At 44.5% G+C, this 23,454-nt stretch overlaps 1 protein-coding gene across 9 annotated transcripts in view; it reads left to right on the plus strand.

The window, feature by feature from the left end:
• KIF1B (kinesin family member 1B) overlaps positions 1 to 23,454 on the plus strand; it is a 137,545-nt gene that overhangs the window by 69,509 nt on the left and 44,582 nt on the right. For 5 of the 9 annotated variants that reach the window (XM_035118325.2, XM_035118328.2, XM_035118326.2 and 2 more), the window contains 8 exons: positions 4,186 to 4,319; positions 9,325 to 9,404; positions 10,874 to 10,949; positions 14,594 to 14,673; positions 15,318 to 15,424; positions 16,462 to 16,545; positions 17,097 to 17,277; positions 18,683 to 18,755. In XM_035118325.2, coding sequence (XP_034974216.2) covers positions 4,186 to 4,319; positions 9,325 to 9,404; positions 10,874 to 10,949; positions 14,594 to 14,673; positions 15,318 to 15,424; positions 16,462 to 16,545; positions 17,097 to 17,277; positions 18,683 to 18,755 — 815 coding nt within the window. Of the gene's footprint in view, positions 1 to 331; positions 371 to 4,107; positions 4,320 to 9,324; positions 9,405 to 10,873; positions 10,950 to 14,593; positions 14,674 to 15,317; positions 15,425 to 16,461; positions 16,546 to 17,096; positions 17,278 to 18,682; positions 18,756 to 23,454 lie in introns of all 9 variants that reach the window. The other 4 variants (XM_035118322.2, XM_035118323.2, XM_035118327.2 and 1 more) reach the window with 2 other exon arrangements.

Here is a 23,454-nt window from a genome sequence, read left to right on the forward strand (position 1 = left end):
TTGGGTTGTGGGTGCTTATTTGTCTCCAAGAGACATTTCTGACTTAATCAGGCTTAACGAGGGCACAATCTGTATGCATTGTATGCCTTTGCCTTGAAATGAATGGATGAAAGAAGAAAAAGCTGTGAAACAAACAGCTTTAGATTTGTTGAGATCCCCCCCCCCTTTCCCTGATTGTTACAAAACTAGGTAAATTGATTGTGTTCTATTTGAGAATCTGATATTTTCTTTGTATCCAGTGCCTGGGCTTTTCTTCCCTTTCCTGTGTCAACTATTAATCCTAGATATTTTACCCTTCTTGTATCTTCCCTTCTAAACTTCCTACCTCCAGTTGATGCATTGGACGATTTCTCTGGCAGTGGAGGCAAATGTGTGTACTGTGGAATTAGTAACCTTTCTAACCTTTTTTGGCTTTTGCTGGGCCAGCTTTCAAGCAAGCTTTACATGCTGTTCCTCGCAAGGAAATCCCAGGCAGAACCTTTTTAAAACCAACATTAGCAGCACGGAACCCAATCTCTTTCCATGGAACCCGGCCACTTGCCAACCACTTCCATTTTTCAGGCTGCTTTAGGGCAGAGCGCAAACTCAAAGCTTGTATTTTAAGGAGTGATAACAGTGTAGCGCTAGAGTGGGTTTGAATTAACAGGATTTGAGACCATGACTTTGACAAAAGTATGCAACTTATGGCAACAAATGAAGAAAGATGGTGGCATTTTGTTTTGGTTTGTTAAAAAGAAAACATGAACAAATATTGAATTCTTTTAAATTCCATTTTAAACTGTAAATGCACTGCCAGCTGAAAAGGGCTGGAATTGGCACCGTTCAGTTTATTTTCATTCAGGACCGCCCCGCCCCCCAAAGTGTTCCTCTCCCCCGCCCCATCCCAATCCCCATGAAAAGATATTTCTCACATTTAAAAATAGAACCATACCCAATGATAATGAGGTAACGGGATATATAACGAATATGATTCATTAAGGCAGCTCTTCTTTCCTTACTGTCTTATATTTCTTAGGGAAAGAAAACCTTTCCTTGTTTTATAACTTTCAAATATACGTGGGAATTTGAATTGGATTTTCCTGGAAATGCAAGGGCAAACATTAAGATGCCATCTCTCTTAATCTCAGATAGAGGGCTATATCCAGTGCCAAACGTACTCATATGACTGAAGTTAGGCATACCGTATCTATTGATTTAAGTAGGCCTAGTCCTGAGTTGGATTCAAACCACCATGCAAAAGGTGCAGTTGAGGTGACTTGAGTTGATTCCACCAGTGTGATGGGTTTTTTAAATTCCCTTAGAAATGGGGAGCACTGGTGGCTTAGCCCAAATAGTATTTCTTTATTTAGGGTTGTATTATTATTATTATTATTATTATTATTACTACTACTACTACTACTTAGTACATTTTTATACCACCCTTCATTCAAAGATTACAGGGTGATTGCAAACCTAAGTTAGTTGTGTCCATGAACTTCAGGGGTCTGTTCTGAGTAGAACTAACATTGGATATAATCAGTGCTATTTTTCTAGAAAAAGAGGTGCTGGAACTCATGAGCGCCTCCCTTGTTCTCTTACAATGGCAATGGAGCCCACCTGAGATGTGCTGGAACTAAGTTCCGGTTAGTTCTGGCTGAAAAAAGCCCTTGTTATAATACTAATTAATCAGTACTCTCTGATATCTGTCTAATAAAAAGGTAAAAGGTAAAGGGACCCCTGACCATTAGGTCCAGTCGTGACCGACTCTGGGGTTGCGCGCTCATCTCGCATTATTGGCCGAGGGAGCCGGCGTATAGCTTCCAGGTCATGTGGCCAGCATGACAAAGCCGCTTCTGGCAAACCAGAGCAGCACATGGAAACGCCGTTTACCTTCCCGCTGTAGCGGTTCCTAATTATCTACTTGCATTTTGACATGCTTTCGAACTGCTAGGTGGGCAGGAGCTGGGACCAAGCAACGGGAGCTCACCCCGTCACAGGGATTCGAACCGCTGACCTTCTGATCAGCAAGCCCTAGGCTCAGTGGTTTAACCACAGCGCCACCTGGGTCCCTTATCTGTCTAATATCTTCATTCAAAAGGGCATTCAATTGTGTCCAAACGTAGACACAACCATGATCTCATCATCATGCAAAATCATCATGCAAAAATTGGTTATGATATCTTGAGATGTGCCGGAAACATAAAGAAAAGCTAGACCAGGCATCCCCAAACTTCGGCCCTCCAGATGTTTTGGACTACAATTCCCATCTTCCCCAACCACTGGTCCTGTTAGCTAGGGATCATGGGAGTTGTAGGCCAAAACATCTGGAGGGCTGAAGTTTGGGGATGCCTGAGCTAGACGGACAGACAAACTCCCCCCCCAATATAGACTATTATTAGAGGGTTGTTTTTTTTTACCCACCCTTCAACAGAGGTCCCAGGACAGGTTATAGCAATATAAAAATACTCTGAGATCCAGCACTGAGGGTCTTATGGTAGTTTCTACACTGCGAGAAGGGAAGCTACATGGAACCAGACAGAAGGCCTTCTTGGTAGTGGCGCCCACCCTGTGGAATGCCCTCCCATCAAATGTTAAGGAGATGAGTAATTATATAACATTTAGGAAACATTTGATTGCAGCCCTGTATAGCAAAGCTTTTTAAGGTTTAATGTTTTATTTTGTTTTTATATGTGCTGGAAGCCGCCCAGAGTGGCTGGGGCAACCCAGTCAGATGTGTGGGGTACAAATTTATTATTATTATTATTATTATTATTATTATTATTATTATTATTATTATCATTTTAAACAATTGACAATCAGAAGACTAGGATGTTGTGTTTGTTTGTGTGTGTGTGTACACATACTTACACATACAAGCACACACACTCACAAACACACATATGTATCAGATACTCTCGTCTGAGTTGCAGCCTTGCCCATTACTCCTGCCATTCCTAAGTGAAGCAAATAACATGATGGATGAGAGGGGTCTGTCTGGAATTTCCTTGAACTCTGATACTTGGCAGTGTAAATTTTTTCAGAGTGGCTCTTGCTTTGCGGCATTTTTTCTCTCGCTCTCTCTTTTAATTATTATTTTTTAAAAAAATTGATGCTGCTTCCAGCTTGTCGGCTTTTAACTCTGCCTTGAGCACCAGCAGCTGCAGCATCATGGAGGGAGAACCATGCATGGCGCAAGGGTGTGATGATGCTCTGTGCAAACTGTGCAGCAGTCGCAGCAAGTGCAACTCCTGTCTCCTCCCTGTTGTCCCTGCTCCTGCTCTGCTGTGAATGCATGAGTTATTCCACAGGAGGTCTGGTCAGCTCCATCTTTGCCCTGCCCGCTTGCCGAATCCTGGCAGCTCTCTTGTTCCTGAATCTTTCCTCTCTTTGCACCCTCCCTGCTCTTTTCCGTATTTATAGATGGCAGTTTTCAAACCAAATTAAAACTCACCCCACATCTTATTTAAAAAACACAACTTATTTGTTGTACTCTGTACATATTTGACCTGTTAAGCATAGGCTGAAGAAGGAGGAAGTGCCCAAACATGAGTTCTTCCTTCCTTAAACCCATCCTATCCAAAGATGCATGCAAGTCCCTATGTCACAGCATGGTCTGGTCATTAGTGGAGGGACCAGCATATGAAGCTGCCATTGGCCCATCTAGCCCATAGGAACACAGGAAGCCACCTTACACTGAATCAGATCCATTGGTCCATCTTGCTAGGCTGGCATTGCTAGTGGTGAGGGATGATTAGCTCTTAAAGAGCAGGTGCACGCCTCATAAGAACAGTCCCAACTGGGGTGTCACTCTCGAAAAAGACCCTACCCCTCATGGATTCCAACCACCCATCAAGTGAGGAAGCACCTGATTCAGGGCCATGCCAAATGAGTGTAACAAACAGGCAAAGCTTCTTGGAAGGACCTCTGTTTCATAACTGCCATCTAGTCCTATTAAACCTGTCTCTGTTGCTGCTTGTGTGCTACCTTTCTTATACGGGTATCTCCTTCCTGTTTTTCCTCCCTACCTTCCTTTTTCTGCTCTTCTCTCCTTGGCCTCTCCTCTCTCCATCCCTGTATTTCTGCCTCCCCTCCTGTCTGTTGCCTCCCTCCCTCCCTTCTCTCTCTCAGATCTGAAAGATTTTCAGAACAATAAACACAGATACTTGCTAGCATCAGAGAATCAACGTCCTGGCCATTTTTCCACAGCATCCATGGGCTCCCTCACTGCATCCCCATCTTCCTGCTCTCTCAGCAGCCAGGTGGGCTTAACGTCAGTCTCCAGTATCCAAGAACGGATCATGTCTACGCCTGGAGGAGAGGAAGCCATTGAACGTTTGAAGGTACGGACATATCCTTCCTCATCATATTCCTTTCTTGTAGGTAAGCATCAGGACCCCAGAAGTATCAGTCTCAGTCATCCAGAGCAAAGGACACCCTCGTTTCTGAGTGATGGGGAAGTTCCACTGTAGCCATTCTCCTTACTTCAGTATTTGCCATGTGTTTGATCTATACATTTGGGGTGGTGCCTGTTTGGTTCTGTGCTCAGTTAATGACATGGAGTTCCAACACAACATGGAAGGCTATGACACGTAGCCTTCCAACACAAAACCAGAGCACAGGCCTGGAAGAAGAATGAGCTTTCATTGTGGGGAGAGGGGACCTCAATTCCTTGCTTCTTAAAACTTGAGAGATACTTTGTCAGTGCTAGTGAAATCTCAGTAGCTTGGAGAGGACAGGAGCTAAGCAGAACATTCATTAGCAGGAAGATCCACTCACTCCTCCCTTTTCAAATGCAGAATGAATTCTGTGATGTATGCTAGGATACTCAGACTTACTTATTAGCATAGTTGCTTATATATTAATTGATTAAGTTCTTTGCCAGAACTTCCATTTGGTTAGAGTGCTGTTGAGGAAGCCCTAGTCGCCTTTTCTGGTGAGCCACTCTCATCTTTGAGCCTAACCTACCTTGCAGGATTGTTGTGATGTGGAGTGAATGGGAGATACAACCATCTCTGCTGCCTTGAGCTCCTAGGAAGGGGGCAGAACAACAATTTAATAAAATTGCAAACTCCACACTGCCCTGAATAATTAACTTCTCTGAACTAATAGAAACCCCCCTTTTAAGCGTACACACAGCTGTGGGTTTGGCAAGAGTGGTTTAAATGATTGCTTTTTATCATTGACTAAATACTTGCTACTGCTTGCAGGACATTGTTGGGATCTCACTTTGTATCCAAAAACATTCCTGGGTGTAGTTTGCATATTTCCAAAGACAGCAAAACAAATACATTAGTGGGACTTGCAAGGTGAACTCATTCCTTTTGGTAAATGCTAATGCAACAGCCATCTGATGGTTGGGAAGATTTGAAATCGGTGCAGGCTATTTCAAAATCATACAACTAAAACTGAGGAGCCAAGTCATGGAATTCAAGTAGAAGTGCCGGGGGGAGAGTAGTGGATAAAGAGATATTTTTTTTCCTCCCCACCACACCATAGTAAAACTCAGGGTCATCCAATGAAATTGACCAATTGGCAGGAGATATGGGGTGGGCAAAGGAAAGTCCATGGCACAATACTTAACAAATTAATGGCAATAGTGGCCACAAGATGTCATGATCCCCACTGGCTGGGTATCTTTCAATGCACGGGAAAATAAGGCTGTCCGTGGTTAATCTATGTGACTTGTAGATCTGATGGCAGTGTGTCACTGAATAGCAATTACTGGGGAGCAAACACTGGAGAGAGATAGTGACTCCTTTTGGATTTCCTGGAGGCATCCAGTTAGCTACTATGCTTGGTAATGGGATGCTGGGCTAGATGGATCTCTTAACATTTAGTTTCTTATGGATGCTTAAAATCCATTCATCTCTAAAGCAAATTTGTATGGAAATTCCTTGATCATCAAAAGCAGGCATAGGCAACCTTGGCTCTCCAGATGTTTTGGAACTACAACTCCCATGATCCCTGACCATTGGCCCTGTTAGCTAGGGATCATGGGAGTTGTAGTTCCAAAACATCTGGAGAGCCAAGGTTGTCTATGCCTGATCTAAAGTGTCTCTTAACAAGCCATAAATTCTGAATGGAGCCAACTTGCTAAGCTTGGGCTGTGCAATGTTGCATTGTTGTATCCTGCTTTCCTTCCATCGTGACTTTTGAGAGGATGGATGTCAGTTTCCAAAGAGGTCCTCCCATCCAGGGACAGGGCAGATCCAGATCTGCTCAAATTTGTGGCTTCCTATACCTTCCGATTGTACTCTTGGACCATGCAGAGACCCTGTTTCCAGAAGGCCTCAGTGCTGCTTCTTTGTCAGGCTAACAATATGGCACCCAGTGAGAGAGAGTGTGACCAAAATGCCAGAACTGAAAACCAATTCAACCAGCATGATATATGGGACAGTTTTTAAATGCCCGGACAAAGTTAGCCATGAGCACCGATGTCAGAACTGCAGTAGGGATTGGGAATGTCCTGTGGAACATAGGAAGCTGCCTTGTACTGAGTCAGACCATTGGTCCATCCCGCTTAGTATTGTCTACACTGACTGGCAGAGGCTTTCGAGGGTTTCAGACAAGGGTCTTTCCCCAGCCCGACCTGGAGATGCCATTGAGGATTGAACCTGGGACCTTCTGTGTGCAAGGCAGATGCTCTACATCTGAGCTACGGCCCTTCCCCAATACAGTGGTACCTTGGGTTACAGATGCTTCGTGTTACAGACGCTTTGGATTACAAACTCCGCTAACCAGGAAGTGGTTGCTCCAGGTTAAGAACATTGCCCCAGGATAAGAACGGATATCGCACGCCAGCGGCAGCAGGAGGCCCCATTAGCGAAAGCACGCCTCAGGTTAAGAACCGTTTCAGGTTAAGAACAGACCTCTGGAACGAATTAAGTTCTTAACCCGAGGTACCACTGTATGTGCATCCATTGGTTGAGATTAAATTTTTATGGCAATGATCATAGAATTGTAGAGTTGGAAACCCCAAAGGCCATCTAGCCCAACGCCTGCAATGCAGATGCCTCCTTAAGCATTTTTATTTTTTTGCCTGTGTGAGATGAAGGTTGAAATCCCTGGCCTTTTATTGGGATGTTCTTGCTTGCCTTCCTATAAAATAAGGATACCAGCATGTAAAGCCACTGGTTGAGTGGCAGACTTACAAACATCTTTCCATGTTCAGTTGAGCTGAGGAAAATGAAGAGTTTATTTCAGCAATAATAATTCAGTCTTTCCTGGAAGGATCACATTGGAAGACGGAGAACCAAGACCTGGACCCCAGAGATTACAAATGTGAAGTGCTCACAGAATGCTTGCCCCCACCCCCCATACATGGACAATGGAGGCTTTTGTCTATGGAACAGAATCAAAAGAGCACAGCAGCAATCTTTCGGCTTTTACCAAAGCCTCCCTCTCCTCCCCCACGGTTGGGCATGTGAAGCAGCAGGCGGGTTAATGTTGTGAATTTAAATGCTGCCTGCCCCTCCTCCTTTTTTCCTTCTTCTTTTCCTCTTCCCATATTTGAAAAGCTGCCAGGGCAATTTGGATGGACTAGCACGCACATTGTGCTTTTTACAAAAATGCCGTTGACATGGAGATAACAGTGCTGTCTCTGCATTTGCCTGGCGCTCTGTCATAAAGTGGTGATTCAAACATATACCCCCCCCCCCCCATAGCTTAATGTCTGGGCTAGCCTGCCTGTGAGTCTTCCCCGTTCATCAGCATTCAAGGCAACATCTCCGGCATTTTGAAGGGGAACAGGAGAATGGAAGCAGTTGGCAAGGCAGCATCTTCTGACAAGTTAATGACTGAGGGCATCATGAACTTCAAAATGACAAGCAAATAGAGATGTGGAAATGAGCAGATCATCTCTAGCCCCACTGGGGTATCGATAAATAAGAGTGTGTTTCCTGTTACAAAGGACTCCAGCCTCTCCCTTTTCACATAAACACTCCCCCCTCCCGGCCTTTTTTATTTCTTCCTCTGTTTTCTTGGCTCTTAGAGTAAGCTTCCACAGCAGAAAAACAGCCCTGATATTTGTCTTTTCCAAAGGGGAATGAGAGTGGGAGAAACATTCCCTCCCCTCCCACCAGTTGCTGTGGGAACAAACTATCATTTGTGCACAAGTTGCCAAACTTGCTGTTGACGGGGGGTGGAAATCAGAATTGTGGAGTAATGTTGGTGTTGGACCTGCATGGTGTTCCTTGAAGGCTCTTAGATGGTTTGGATTCCACCATGCCTTATGGTGGGGAACTTGTCACCCAGCCAGAATGACACATTTCCTTCTGTGTTACTTCCTGGGGACCATATGCCAGTAGCGGGCAAGGCCAGAGGAAAAAGTGGGAGGAGCAAAGGATATGACCCCTACATCTGTACAACAGGCTCCATTTCTATTGTGCAAAAAAGGCAGGTTTCTATATGCACATTCCACACACGTCTCTCCATCCAAGCAGGTCAGAGGCATTATCAGTTAAGCGGGCACAGAGCAGTACATGGCTTGGGCAGACTACTGAAGGCTGGGTAGTGAGGCTGGGGAGGGCCACATTTGGCCCTCACACCTGATGTTTCTAATCCCTGCCTTATGGGTTCTTGAAGATATTGGCACCATTTGGCTACTGGAGAGAGGAGTCAAGCATCAACAGCATTAAGCTAAATAGTGGACACAGCAGCAAAATGACCAGGGTATGGGGTAGTGACCATGGTTGGCTCTCCTGGATTTTGCATGTTCATACTAGACCATGGCTTGGCTTATCGTGACATGCAAATCAGGTTCCTTTGTGAAAGCATATTTGTACTTCTGTACATGCACATGTGTGTGCATCTGTGCCTGGGGAAGAACCAGGGAGTGGTCCATTCCATGATAAGCTGAGATTCCTGCAAACGTAGCACTTACTTGAAAAATTCTGTTGTATCAGATGATATTTCTGCAAATTTGGCACCTTCTTAGCAAGTTCTGTTGTATCAGACCTCTCAGGATTTCTAACACAAGCAGATTTGGTAGCATGGTCAGGTGCTCTTAAAATTTGCCAGCCTCATAAGCAGTATTTCCTATTAAATTTTTATGGCCACCCATCTGTAACATTCTCTAGGTGGCATACAAAACATATCTTGTAAAGGTGCTCTAAGGCCTAATTCATCCTTCATTAGATGGCGGATTTGACCCAAGACTCCGGACTGCAAGTTGATCACTGTATTTGCTGCTCACTATCTTCATATCGTTCATTTTTATGCTTCTGTTTCATTTTTTGATTCAGCTAAATGTAAAAACTTCTTTCATCAAGTAGGCTAGTGAGAAATGGGTATTTAGATGTAGCTTCCTTGAACATACCTCTAATTTTCTGTTGGACTTTTTTGCAGGAATCTGAGAAGATCATTGCAGAACTGAATGAGACGTGGGAGGAGAAACTGCGGAAGACAGAGGCGATTAGGATGGAGAGGTTCGCACATACATAAAACCACAATCTATGTTTGCTTAAAGGATCTTAAGCCATATGAGGGCAGGATTGCAGCTAAACCTCATCGGCTATCTAGCTTCCAACAGTAGGAAAGGGAGAGGACTTTTACTAAAAAGCAGTGGAGGAATAGTCGCAGGAAAGGACCTAACGGACCAGGTTAAGACCAGAGTTCTGCAGGAATGGCTTTGTTGCTGAAGGATTTGAGAGATATTAACAGGCTTGGTGTACAGCATGTGAGAGGGTGGTGTGAGGCATATTGTGTGAGACAGGGGTAGAAGAATGATAGATCAGGATCTATTGAGGATCTTTGGGTGGTTTGGAGTAGATTAGCCAAGGATTTATGGTTGTTTTTAACTATAGCAACCTCAACATTGTGCGTGTTTGATTTTATGCCTTAAATTCATTAACAAATGAAGCTGTTTATGTGACAGGCATCAGGAGTGTATTTTGATGTGAAATGACTTTGAGCTCAGCTCTGGCCCAAGGAACCATTTCCTGAGCTGAGCAGGCACCCTGGTCCTTACCTACTTGAGAGTTGTCTGCTTCCACCCTTCACACTGCTACTTTGCGCTGGGCTTTTGTTGAAGCATGAGATTCTAATAAAAAACCCTCAAAAGTATGTCTAACCCTAACCCACCATATTGTAGGAAATGGGGTGAGGAGTTACATGATCAAAGTGCCTGAAACAACAGGAGGAGATAAAAGAGCATGAGGGAGGAAGCAAAGAAAGGGAGACTAAAAAGACAGTTAACCGTGGAGGAGAGAAGGTTCAAATGTCACAACTAGAAATGGGAAATCTGTCCGGAGAGCTAGAGAGAGTGTAGCATAGAGACATGCAGAGAATGATGGATTTCCAGATGGTTTTGCCATAGTAAAAATAACTGGCTCTAAACCAGGGGTGTTTGTGTGTGTACTTTTGGCCCTACAGACATTGTTGGACCTCCACTCCCATCATCCCTGAACTGTAATCCCTGCTGGAGCAGATGGGAGCTACAGCAATATTCAGAATGCCACAGGTTCCCCACCATTGCCCTAAATCTTAATACAGCTTTGCCTGTTTAGGTTATCCTAGGGTTGGAGGAGACCTTGGGTCAAAAATTTCCTTGTTGCACAAATTGGAATGCACTGTCATCAAACTACGGCCCTTCAGTAAGTGAATCTGCCAGAGGGAAGGTTGTAGGTCAGTAGCAGAGCAGATGCTTTGCATGCCGAAGGTACCAGGTTCACTCCCTGACATCTCCAGACAGGGCTGAAAGCATCTCCTGCGAAAAATCCTGGAAAGCCACCGCCAGCCACTACAGAAAGTACCGAAATAAATATGTCCCATCACAACTGTATGTCATGATTATTGACCTTGTATTTTGTGATCATGAGCTCCTCTAATTCCCTCCATGTTTTGAAGCTTGAATTATAAATGTATTTCAGTGATATCTCTTTTCTCTCCTTCATAGAGAGGCTTTGCTGGCTGAGATGGGAGTCGCCATTCGAGAAGACGGAGGAACCCTTGGTGTTTTCTCACCTAAAAAGGTACATCTGTGCTGTTGAGTTGTTTTGTGAAGGCTGCCCATTGCTGGGCTTTTTAGAATGGATTTTGGCTCCTAACCAGTGTTAGAAACTCAGATATATAAGCCAAACGCCAAATGGCACCTTAAACCTGGGTTACGGTTGCCACAATAGAATTTCTAGGTACCATATCCCTCCCCCCTTGAGATTATTACCAATTATCATTATTGCTATTACTATTAATATTATTAATTTCATTTTTTTATTTTAAAGAAAAAATGTCAAAGTGGTTTAAAAGGTAAAGGTACCCCTGACCGTTAGGTCCAGTCATGGACAACTCTGGGGTTGCACGCTCATCTCAATCTACAGGCCGAGGGAGCCGGCGTTTTGTCCACAGACAGCTTCGAGGTCATGTGGCTAGCATGACTAAGCCGCTTCTGGCAAACAAAAAGCAGTGCACGGAAACGCCGTTTACCTTCCCGCCAGAGCAGTACCTATTTATCTACTTGCACTTGACGTGCTTTTGAACTGCTAGGTGGGCAGGAGCCTGGGACCGAACAACAGGAGCTCACCCTGTCTCAGGGATTCAAACTGCCAACCTTCTGATCGGCAAGCCCTAGGCTCTGTGGTTAGACCACAGCACCACATGAAAACATCAAATAAAACAATCCAGAATAAAACACATTCAAGCCTCAAGGAAAATATTTCAGATCCTTCTTTAAGTGACATTTAGCTTTCCCCATATTTACCTACTTAATATAGTCAGTGCATTTTTTCTGGGGGGACACAGGGGTATGCATACCCCTAAAATTTTTCTGAATCTTTGTACTTTTGTCCATTTACTGTATTTCCCCCGATTTGAACTATAAAATGGTGATTTTTCTTGAGTCAAAATGAAAGTACTCCTAAACATTTTTTGGGGGAAAAGCACTGAATATAGTAGGAGGCCAGTATGGTGGAGTGGTTAAACTGTCAGACTAGGACCTGGGAATCAGGGTTCGTATCCCCACTGAGTCATGAAGCTCACTGGGTGACCTTGGGACAGTCACAGCCTCTTAATCCCTACAATGACCCTTTGAGATAGGTTAACTGAAGAGAGTGATAAACCATGTACTCCTTGGAGAAAAAGATGGGATATAAATGCAATAAAGAAGTTATTCTGCTTACTTGCTTAAGAAAACTTGAGAGGCTAGCCAAATGGAGATGGCAGTTGCCAGCCTGGCATCCAGAGATCACCACGTGGTTGCAGTTGGACCCGTGCCAGTTGCAGAACATGCCTGGCTCCTGGAGAATTTCTAACCCTGCTCCTAGTCAGGTTGGATGCAGCAAATAATAGGTCTTATCACTGTTTCGCCAACCTTTGGAGCAGAGCTTGAGCAAAAGTTTACCAGTGCTACCGGTAGATTTCAGAATGTCTTGAAGTTCATATTTGCCGAAACTGGATGTGTGGGTTTTCAGGAACCTTTTCATAAAACTTGTATAGGGCACATAGGTTAAACAAATAATATTTGGCCACCCTGTGCGAAGCAATTGCCAGTTTGATGCATAACTTTATCATAGGAATGTAGGAAGCTGCTGTTCTTTATACCAGGTCAGATCATCAGTCCACCTAGCTCAGCATTGTTTACACTGGCAGTGGCTCTCCAGGGTCTCAGACAAGGGATTATTTCCCAGCTCTGCATGGAGATACCTTGGATTGAACCTGTGACCTTTTGCATGCATGCCAGATGTTCTGCTACTGAACTATGGTCCTTATTAGGTCAGGCTCCAGAGGTTGTTTTAATTGGGCATTTTCCTGTGGCCCCAGGATGGGCAAAGTACCCAAAGTCTCATCAGCAAATCCCTTCTCAGTCTTCTGAAGTGCTGAAAATACTTTGAAATGGTGTGGAAGAAGTATTGGTTTGCACATTCTGCCTCAGCTGCTTCAAGGGAGCTCAGTGAAGTTTCCTTATTCAGGGGCCCCTGGAATTTTGGACCTTGCAGTAGTTCTCACTGTGGTTTTTGCTCCACTCCCCTCAAGCTCTCTATTTCCTCTTATTTCCTCTTATTTTTCTGGACTCTCTCCATGTAGATCTTCCCTCAGAGGCCATCAGCTCTGTTTGATGAGTCTTTTGATGCATTTGCTCTTGACCAGGTTTGTGCAGGTGTAGAAAACAGATGCTTAAGTAGAGATTTCTGCCTATGGAATTAGAAAATAGACACTGATCCTTCTTCCCTTTCTCTGTCCCATCCATCCTGATACTCTTGTTGCTTGTGGTCGGACGTTTCCTCATTTTGAACCCTCTGGTCCTTAGAGTTCTCATAATTTCGTTTTAAGCTGTAAAGTGGCATATTTTAACTGTGGAAGTCTTGGAACACTAGTTAATGAACTAGAGTTACTGGCATCTTGAGTGTTTGTCTTTGTTGTTGTCTGTCTCGTGTTTTGTTTTGTTGTTGTTTTGACATTTTGTGTTTTTCCTCTTTGTTTGTGCTTGCTGACATTCCACTGGCTAGATTTTCACTCCAAGGCCATGTGACTTTCTTGCTGATTCCAATGGGTTATTTTCACCAAAGAAGGTTGGTTTAGTGCTTGTTGTAGCTCCCTAGAGTCTATGAAGAGTGTTCACTGGGTGTCAATATCCATTTTTCTGTGTTTTGTTTTTGTTCTGATGTTCTGTGTTTTTCCCTTTTGTCTGTGCTTGCTGGCATTCCACTGGCTAGATTTTCACTCCAAGGCCATGTGACTTGTTTGCTGATTCCAGTGGGGTATTTTCACCAAAGAAGGTTGGTTTAGTGATGGTAGCAACTCTCTTAGGTTCCAGTAAGAGTGTTAGCCGTCTAGCAAAGTCCCTAGATTTTTCCCTCTTATGGCTTAGAAGCATGGGGTACAAGAGTGCCCCCTTCTTCACATACAACACAGAATAAATGCTTCCAGATAGTCTAACCTTCTCTGTCATGTAACCTGTGGTAGAAATTCCTCATGTTTTCCCTTGACAAAATCTGAGGCTGAGAGACTGTGGTCAGCAAATAGATTTGTTTGGAGGCACCTCACTTTGAAATGCAAGTAATGTTGATATGCTCACTTTCCATCCCGTTCTCATCCTTTATTTCTCTTTAACTCTTTCCACACACATGAAATTTCTATTTCTGGGCAAGTGGAGCAGGAGGACAAATTTGGGTTGGCGGCTAGTGGACCAAGAAGAAGCTCTCCAGGGCTTGATTTTTTTTTTAGTAGTTGTCAGTTACTAACCCTTCTTAAGCTCAAAAAAGGGGGAGGGGTATAAATCCACTGAGTAGCTCAGGCATCCCCAAACTTTGGCCCTCCAGATGTTTTGGACTACAATTCCCATCATCCCTGACCACTGGTCTTGTTAGCTAGGGATCATGGGAGTTGTAGGCCAAAACATCTGGAGGGCCGCAGTTTGGCGATGCCTGGAGTAGCTCTTCCATTTTAACGTTTCATAGCTGGCTGGCAGGCTGGCAGGCATTTCTGCCTATGATATCACTCTGTTTCTGTGTTGAAATAGTTTGCATCTGTTCAAGAAATGATTTGCCTTCTCCCAAGGAGAGAGGGGGTAATTTGAAGTTGCATTTGGACCTTGAAGCTGCTGCGTCGCCTTTTTAAAGAAGTTGTACAGGGGGGGAAGAGAGGCCCTGATCTTTAAGTTAATTGCTTTTCTTCATTTTAGACACCTCATCTTGTCAACCTCAACGAAGATCCCCTCATGTCAGAGTGCCTACTTTACTACATCAAAGATGGCATAACCAGGTGAGAGGCGACACTGCCTTTAGTCAGATGGCTGCCACCTTGAGTCTCTCTCCTCTCCCAAAGCAAATCCAGTAATATTAAGCTCTTGAGTGTCAGACAAAGCATGTACTTAATTACCCATTTCCTTGTTTACATGCATGGGATTAACGTTTAATTGTCAGATTTGGAGTTGCAGGAGCTTTTTACCAAGCGGAATATTGCCAGGGGAGCTTGGAAGAGCAGACTGATTGTCTTAGCTGGGCATTTTCCTCCTAAGGCTGGAGTGGAGCAGCAGGGTGGGGAAAGATACTGCCATTATAATTAGCATAGTCTTACCTTGCAATACCTGCTTCAGCTTTGCCATGGGTAGTGAGGATGGCTGAAAACAGAGAATCTCAGGCTAAGCCAGAAAATGAAATCCACCTGAAATTACGCGATGATCATCAGGTCATTGGTCCACAGGGTTGGCCCTACTCTTAGGCAGAGTGAGGCAGCCACCTGAGGCAGCAGGGGCTTGCAGGGAGGAGGAAGTGACCAGGAGCAAGGTTTTGGAAGAGGACAGAGCTGTGTATGACGTGCACAAGCTTCCCTGTTTATTGCAGATTCCTATGTTTATATTTTTTAAAGCTATAAGGGATTTAAACAATCTTATTTGCTGGATGCAGGGTTGGCCAGGCAGATGCTGAACGCCGTCAAGACATCGTTCTCAGCGGGGCTCACATCAAAGAGGAGCACTGTATTTTCCGGAGCGAGAGAAACCATAATGGTGATGGTAAGACAGCAGCTTGCTTATTGGTTAAATATCGCTCTGCCTTATGACATTACTTATGTTGGTACTTGCCATCTTCTGGCTCTTTATAGACAAGCAAGATATTCTTTGGACTTAGCTGAGCTCTGCCCTTTTCTGGATTATGTAGCTAAACTCCACCTTGGTTTTGCCCTGGCTTGTTTGGAAGGATTTTAAGGGGCATTCCTGTGGAAATCATGGAATATGCATATTCTTCTCTGTCGGAAAGACTTCTCTCCCCTGTCCTTCCCACAACACAAGACCATAAGGAGGGCCCTGCTGGAGCAAGCTAAAGGCCCATCTTGTCCAGCATCCTGCTCTCCCATTGTCCAACCGGATGCCTTTTGGAAATGACTAGAGCACAACAGCAGTGCTCTGTTGAGGCATGCTGCCTCTGAGAACAAAGGCAGAACATAGCCATCAGGAACAGTAGCCATTGTTGTTGTTTAGTCGTTTAGTCGTGTCCGACTCTTCGTGACCCCATGGACCATAGCACGCCAGGCACTCCTGTCTTGCACTGCCTCCCGCAATTTGGTCAAACTCATGTTCATAGCTTCGAGAACACTGTCCAACCATCTCGTCCTCTGTCGTCCCCTTCTCCTAGTGCCCTCAATCTTTCCCAACATCAGGGTCTTTTCCAAGGATTCTTCTCTTCTCATGAGGTGGCCAAAGTATTGGAGCCTCAGCTTCACGATCTGTCCTTCCAGGGAGCACTCAGGGCTGATTTCCTTAAGAATGGATAGGTTTGATCTTCTTGCAGTCCATGGGACTCTCAAGAGTCTCCTCCAGCACCATAATTCAAAAGCATCAATTCTTCGGCGATCAGCCTTCTTTATGGTCCAGCTCTCACTTCCATACATCACTACTGGGAAAACCATAGCTTTAACTAGACGGACCTAGTAAACACCTAAAATGCCTTTATAGACCCTACCTAGGAGTTTGGAGAATTTCTCTGGGGTCTGGTTCTCCAATTTCTCCCATCGGTAAAACAGTGATATGACTATTCTTTATTCCTGTTCTAGTGATTGTTACCCTGGAACCTGGTGAACGGTCTGAAACCTATGTCAACGGCAAGAGAGTGGTGCAATCTGTCCAGCTGCGCTCAGGTAAAGACGTTGGAATTTGTTACTCTGTCTTTGTTTTTTTTAAGTGTCTTGAAAACTGTGTGGCTCCATGAAAGAAATACAGGAAGCTGTTTTATCCAGAGACTTTTGGCCCTTCTAGCCCCATATTGTCTTTTCCAACTTGCAGCCCATCATCCCTGACCATGGGCTATGACAGCTGGGGCTGGTGGGAGTGGTAGTTCAGCAATATCTGGAAGGTACCACTTTGGCTACTCCTGGCCTTCTCTTGCAATGGCTGTCCAACAGAGGTCTTTCCCGTGAGCTGTTCCCTGACCCTTCTTAAAGGAGATGCCAAGGATTGAACCGAGAACCTTTTGAATGCAGAACGTGTGCTCTACTACATTGCTTTGGGCTCTTCCCATAAGTCTGTCACCTTTTCTTTGAGTTAGGGTTTTATGATTTCTGGCTTTGACTGTCCTTGAGAATTCATTGCCTGGGGATAACATGGCTGAACAAATCCCAGCTAGCTCACTCTCGTTAAAAAGCAAAAAACAAAAACCCTTTAGGTCATAATCTTTTTATTGCCCGTCCAGGAAATCGTATTATTATGGGCAAAAACCACGTGTTCCGCTTCAACCATCCTGAGCAAGCACGGGCTGAAAGGGAAAAGACTCCATCAGCAGAGACTCCCTCAGAACCAGTAGACTGGACTTTTGCTCAGAGGGAATTGCTGGAGAAACAAGGAATTGATATGAAACAGGAGATGGAGAAAAGGTAATGCATTTTGCATGACACTGAACAAGTTTCCATTCATCCATCCAGCCATCTTACTGAAGTGCTGTATAGCTTCTGTTCTCTTCTGCTTAGCTGTTGTAGAGCATCATACTTTAATATTGGTACAACTTCCACATGTAATTCTTTTTAGTTGGAATGTTAGCTGTGAAGCGAAATTGCTTCTGAAAAGGCTTCACAGTTTTCAGTTAACCTTTGTTTGGTGCTTCAGAAGGTTTTGCAGAGTGGCTCATGACAACATTTTGTTTTGTGGAGAGATGCTTCTTTGTTGCTAAAATGGAGCACTGGTCATAATATATTTAGCTTGTTACAGGATTCTGGTTTCTGCAGACGTTTTTGTGTTTCCCCACAATATTACTGATCAGCTGGCAAAATATGTTTTTAGAAGACCCTTGAAGGTCCCGTAGTCCTTTTAAAGTGCCCCACTACCTAGGAGTGTGTTTCTGCACACACCCACACCAGGAAATTCTTAGGTGGGGCAAATGGGTGCTCTTAGGTGGGGGGTGCATCTGCTGTCTCCACCCTGACTATTGCCGTGCTCCAGTGGGTACCCTCAGCGGCTCAGGTTCCAGTCTCGGGAAGTACAAGCATCTTAGCAAAACACTCACCTAGGAAGGTGGGGTTGCAGGTCCAGTGCAGTTGAGCCAAACGAGGTCAAGCATGGAGAATCAGTCTAGGTCCAAAATGTGGTCCAGCGGCATGGTCAGGCAAGAGTCCAAGGGCAATTTCACAGGTTGTTCAGGCAAGATGCCCCATAGCAGGACAGGCAGACTAGGGACCTGAGACCTTTGTTGTTTCCAACAACTGGATGGTTCCATTGGGAGCCCTTACATACTCTGGCACAGCCGGCCCTAAGGCAAGGCTGGGTGACTGCCAGGGGGGGGGGGGCGGCGCGCTGCTCCGCCTGTGTGGCGCCCGCGCGGCAGCCGCGCTTGGAAACGGGAGGGGGGGCGCCGGAGGGATAGTTCGCGCCACGTCGCCAGGGCGCCAGCTATGCTTAAGACGACCCTGTATTCTAGCCTCCTAGACCACAAGTGCTGGTATGGAAGGGATTGCTTATATGGAGACCCCATTGCTCACAAGCTGCATGTTATGTTGTTTTTTGGCCCAGACCTTTTGGTGTTGGGGCTATTGATGTGGGGGGTGGGAGTTCCAACACCTCCTCTGGTGACAGCTACAAGGGTTCTTCAGCAGAGCTTCTCTCCTTCCCCACAAGGGTATCCTCAGCACTGATCTCAGGGGACCCTGCCTTCTCAAGGTTCTCAACCTGAGAGGTGTCTGGTTCATTCTCTGAGGACTCGGTGCCAGGTACCCAGTCCAGGCTAGGCACAACAACCACAGTCCCAGGTTGTATTAGGCTGACCAGGTGTCTGACTTCTCTCCCCAGACTTCAAGAAATGGAGATTCTGTACAAGAAGGAAAAAGAGGAAGCAGATCTCTTGTTGGAGCAGCAGAGGCTGGTAGGTGTTATTATTTCCTAGCTGTCCTTGCAGATATCAACATGCTAAACTTCCAGGAAATGTGATCAGATTGACTCATCCCACTGTTAGCTAGCTGCCCCTTGCTTCTCACGTGCTACTTTGGCTTCAGATGCCTGGGGGCATACAATAAAGTGCATGGATCTCATCCTCAAGTAGATGTTGAACTTAAGCAGGTACAATATGTCAACATCCTGGTTCCTTAATAGGTCAGAAGGAAGGCTTGTATTTTGCATTATTACAGCCCCGCTCCCCCAATCAACTCTGAAATGGCATTTTTGATGGTCTTGCCTGTTATGGTTGCCCTGGAAGGTTGCTTTAGTTTTCTCTTGGATCATCACCAAGTACTAATTCTATGCTGCTGAGGAGAGCCTTCCAAATGCATTTGCGTGCCAAGGATTTTTCACACGCGATGTCCCAAACTGTTGCTGCAACTTTGCATGCTTTTTAACCTTCCTCCCCTGCCTTGCATGGAGTGTGGCTCCCCAGCAAGGGTGTTGTTTGATGCACATGTGGTTATGGGAAAAGGCAAAAGAGTTTTTGGTACTAGCAAATCACCTACACTTAGCTAAAAGTCAGCAGGTTTTCTGGGGCAAAGCAAGCAGGCTTCTCCCACTTTAGCATCCTGGTGCAGGAAATGAGGAATTGGGCACCTTCATCCAATCAATGTAAAGTGAATCTCTAAAAGAACCATATTCCCATTTTGGATGGGTCAGGAAACCAAGTTGACTGGGTATACTCCTGAGCAGGGGTTTAGATCACAAATGGGAACCTGTTGTAATCCATCAATGTCTGGAGGGGCACCAGGTTCTGCATCTCTGGTTTGGATGTCTAGTGGCAGGCAGTGAGATCTTTCCCCGCATCTGAAACTATGACTGAAGGTACCGTAGTAGCTGGCTGGAAATTTATTTACTCAATTTCTGTACTGTAGTCTAACAAAAATGTTCCTAGGGCTGATTTTACTTTTTAATAAAGTGAAGACTATTTTTCAAAAATACTTTAAAGTGTTTTTAATAAAGTGGATCAGATTCGTTAATTTTTTTCTAGTCATTCGACCATTACAAACAAGGTTTTAACAGTATAAATAGTGAAATAAGGCGGAAATGGAAATTAACTTGGACACAAATAAACTACATCATGAACAAACTTTGAATACTGAGTTTGTGTTCATGGACTAGAGTTTTCATACCACCTCCTTCCCTTTGCAGCTGCCTGCACCTTCCCCAAGACTGCTCCTGAGAGTTGGGGGATCTTTGGGAATGGTGTGAGATGTGTGGTGCAGAGGGCAGCAGATGGAGGGCTTTCTGTGGACAGAAGAGCAACTTAGACTCAGAACTAATAAAAGCATACTTCACATTATATCCCAATTGTGGGAAGAAGGAAGTGGGGTGGGAATAAAATGTGTTTTCACTAGTCTCTAAAGTGAGACAAAGGAAGAATATAGGCTCTCAAGACAGGGTGTTCCACTGTTCTGGAGGCACAGCTGAAAGCTGCTACTCAAAGCTATCTCTCAGCTCCTGGAAAGATGCCACTTGCAGCAGACCCTCATGTTGGATCTTGGAACTCCAGGGGGCTTAGATGAGAAGGTAACTTCTGAGTTTGTCAGGCTTGTAGCTCTGCTCAACTGGAATTTATTATTAGCCCTTTGAATCTGGCTTGGAAACCAATTGGTAACCAATGCAGACCTTTTCAGATTTGGCAAAATATGCCCTTTAAAGGCTTGGACCTGTTAACAAGTGTGCAGTGGCATTCTGTATTTGTTGAAGTTTCCAGATCATTTTCAAAGGGAGCCCCATGTAGAGGGCATTGCAGTACCTTGAATTGGAGGTCACTGGGTGTTACTGATGGGTGCTGGAGTTTCCCTATCTTTCAAAAGAGGAAGACTTCAGGGGGGAGCTAGTCAGACAAGAGTGCAAGAGCTAATACTGATGAGGGCAGATCAAACAGGGCCAGTGGAATAATCCATAGTCACTAATCAAATGTTCCAGATTTGGGTTTGACCTGACACAGAAGGGGTTAGGTAGGATCACAGGATAATCCAGGGAGCAGACGTGCAGCTCAGTGGGAGCAGTGAGGTCCTGCAGGGTGCAGAGCTTGGCCCTTCCAAAGCCAGAGTAAAGGGAGCCGTTTAAGGTTTGTGTGTAGCATCTGTACCATAGCACACAAATGACAATAATCTTCGAGATTTGGAAGCTTTGGCCCGTCTTCATTCACAGATAAAGGCAGACCAAATAGCAGCCGGCAAACAGCGATGACTGGTGCCCATTAGGACTGGTAGAGCAGAAGGCTGAGAGATCAACGGGGTGGAACCAAAACTAGTGACAGGCAGAGCTACCACCTGACTGGTCATAAGTCAGAAGATGGGCAAGTAGGTTAGTGAGGTAGGTAGGTAGGCTGAGGTTAGTGAGATGCTTCCTACTTCACCCTAATACACCTGCCTTCAATCCATTGCCCTCTTTGGATTATAGAAGCTCACCATAGAAATATTGAAAGAGTCCCTAATCTAGTATTGTGGCTGTAATAGTTCACATTTAAAACTGCCCTTGGCGAAAGTTCCAAGTATGTTAAACTGGTATGTGGATGAGAAAGGGATATCTTCTGCAAAAGAACTGATAAAGCACAAACGGGGGATTTCTGAGCGTTCGCTTACAGCAAAAGTCAATGTAATGTTGTTTCCTACTAAAGAATAATCACAACATGCATTTAAAATGTTTCATAGAAGGCATAATATGTTTGAAATTTTTTGGGGGGGGGGGATCAGTGCTGGGCTGGACAGTTTTATCTGCTTTCCTAAAATAAAAATCCAGGTATGTTAAGTTTTGATGTATTCAGTATAATCTTCCATGTAGGAAGGTTGCATTGAAGCCAACCCTCAGATTTGGTAGTAGGAATGAGACTTCCTCTTTTTCACTCCTCAGCTTTGTTGAATTGGTTTCTTAACATAATTCGTTTAGTCTCTTCATAATGGAATTTGATAGGCGAGATCAGCAAACCTCCTTTATACTAGCAAATAGCAAATTTTGTGTATGTGCCATAAAATACAGAGGTGACAGGTCTAATGATGTCACCCCCCCTTTCCCCGCCCTTTCTGGACACAGCCTTGAAATTAGCATATGGTGTGAATTCTGTTTGGGTATCTTCCATTTCCACTGCAGTATGATGGACGGTTTCTTTCAAACCAAGGGATTGTATTATTTAATAGTAGAGTTATTGCTATGGGTGGATGGATGTTCCTCATGGTTCCCTAGTGGGTGGGAATCTGTGAATGACCCAAGAATCAGCTAGGTAGCGTGTTTAAAATACAGTCGTACCTTGGAAGTTGAACGGAATCCGTTCCGGAAGTCCATTCTACTTCAAAAACCAAACTGTGGCTTCTGATTGGCTGCAGGAAGCTCCATCGGATGTCCGGGTTCCAAAAGAACATTCGCAAACTGGAATGTTCCAAAAGAGCATTCGCAAACTGGAACAATCACTTCCGGGTTTGCAGCATTTGAGAGCCAAAACGTTTCAGGGTGTTCAGGATCCAAGGTACGACTGTACCCTGAACTTCTTGGTAGCACGGTAGCTAATTCTGATTCTTTATTGTCTAAGCAGGCCCTGGAAAACATCTGTTGTATCACACTGAGTTAAAAGAACCCTTAACTACTAGCTCAAATAAATGGACATTCCTCTCAGAACAGCATGAAAAGCTTTGCTTGTTTGAAACGACTTAGGAAAGCCATTTCTTAAGTCTTCACAATCTTAAGGAGTGATGTCATTTTAAAAAACATAGCAAGCTTGTTAACAATGAACCAAAAGCTGAACTAGCAACTAGTGCAAGAGGCTTGGTGATAAAATATGGGATGAACCTTTGTGGGCATCAAAATAACACAGGCTTTGTGTGGGGTTTAGTGCTTCAAATACCTTTTTAGGATGATTAAACCTCATAAGCATTTTCAAAGCAATGTTATCAGTGGCAAATGGAAAAGACCCTTCTGGAATGTGGTGGCTAGACCTCTTGCTTGTAGCAGGTTCTCCCGGGAGCCTGAAGTATCCTCACCCGTTGTAGTGGCACTTACATGACTTCTAACCCCCGTCCCTAGTGGCTGCTGCTGACTCCCCCCCCCCATTTTTTTTTACCTTCTAACACTTCTCTGGCTGCTTTTCTAGTAGAACGGACTGTCCACCTGCGTGTTCCTGCACCACGTTTACAGCATTTACTAACCAATGTTAACTCAACTTAACCTTGCCTGCTCGTCTGACCATTCTGCAATGACTGTTGGGTCCACTCACCGTGAAGGAAAGATCGCTTTAAATATATATACATTTATACTGGATTAACTCGTCAGCAGTAACCAAGGCAAAAATGTGCGATTGAACTTTTGCACGTCTTTCTAGCATGAGTAAAGTGTTCCTTCCACCTTCCTACCAGGTACTTGGTTTTAGTTCTTTCAACAGTTTCATCTGGATTTGAAAGTCTTTGAATATTTCATGATGATTAGAGTCGAATTTTCCATGAAATCTAGATGTGGCTGGATTTAATGAAACTACTGGAGCACCCTTAGGATAAAGAGTCCAGCATCATAAGCCTGAAATCTTAAGTTAGACGTTTCACAACATTTATTCTGTTTTATTCTCCCCCCCTTCCCTGCAAAATGATTTGCTTAGTTTTTAGTTACTTTTTGTTGTTGAGCATTTTCAT

The sequence above is a fragment of the Zootoca vivipara genome, chromosome 6, assembly GCF_963506605.1.
Source record: "Zootoca vivipara chromosome 6, rZooViv1.1, whole genome shotgun sequence".
Taxonomy (NCBI): Eukaryota; Metazoa; Chordata; class Lepidosauria; order Squamata; family Lacertidae; genus Zootoca; species Zootoca vivipara.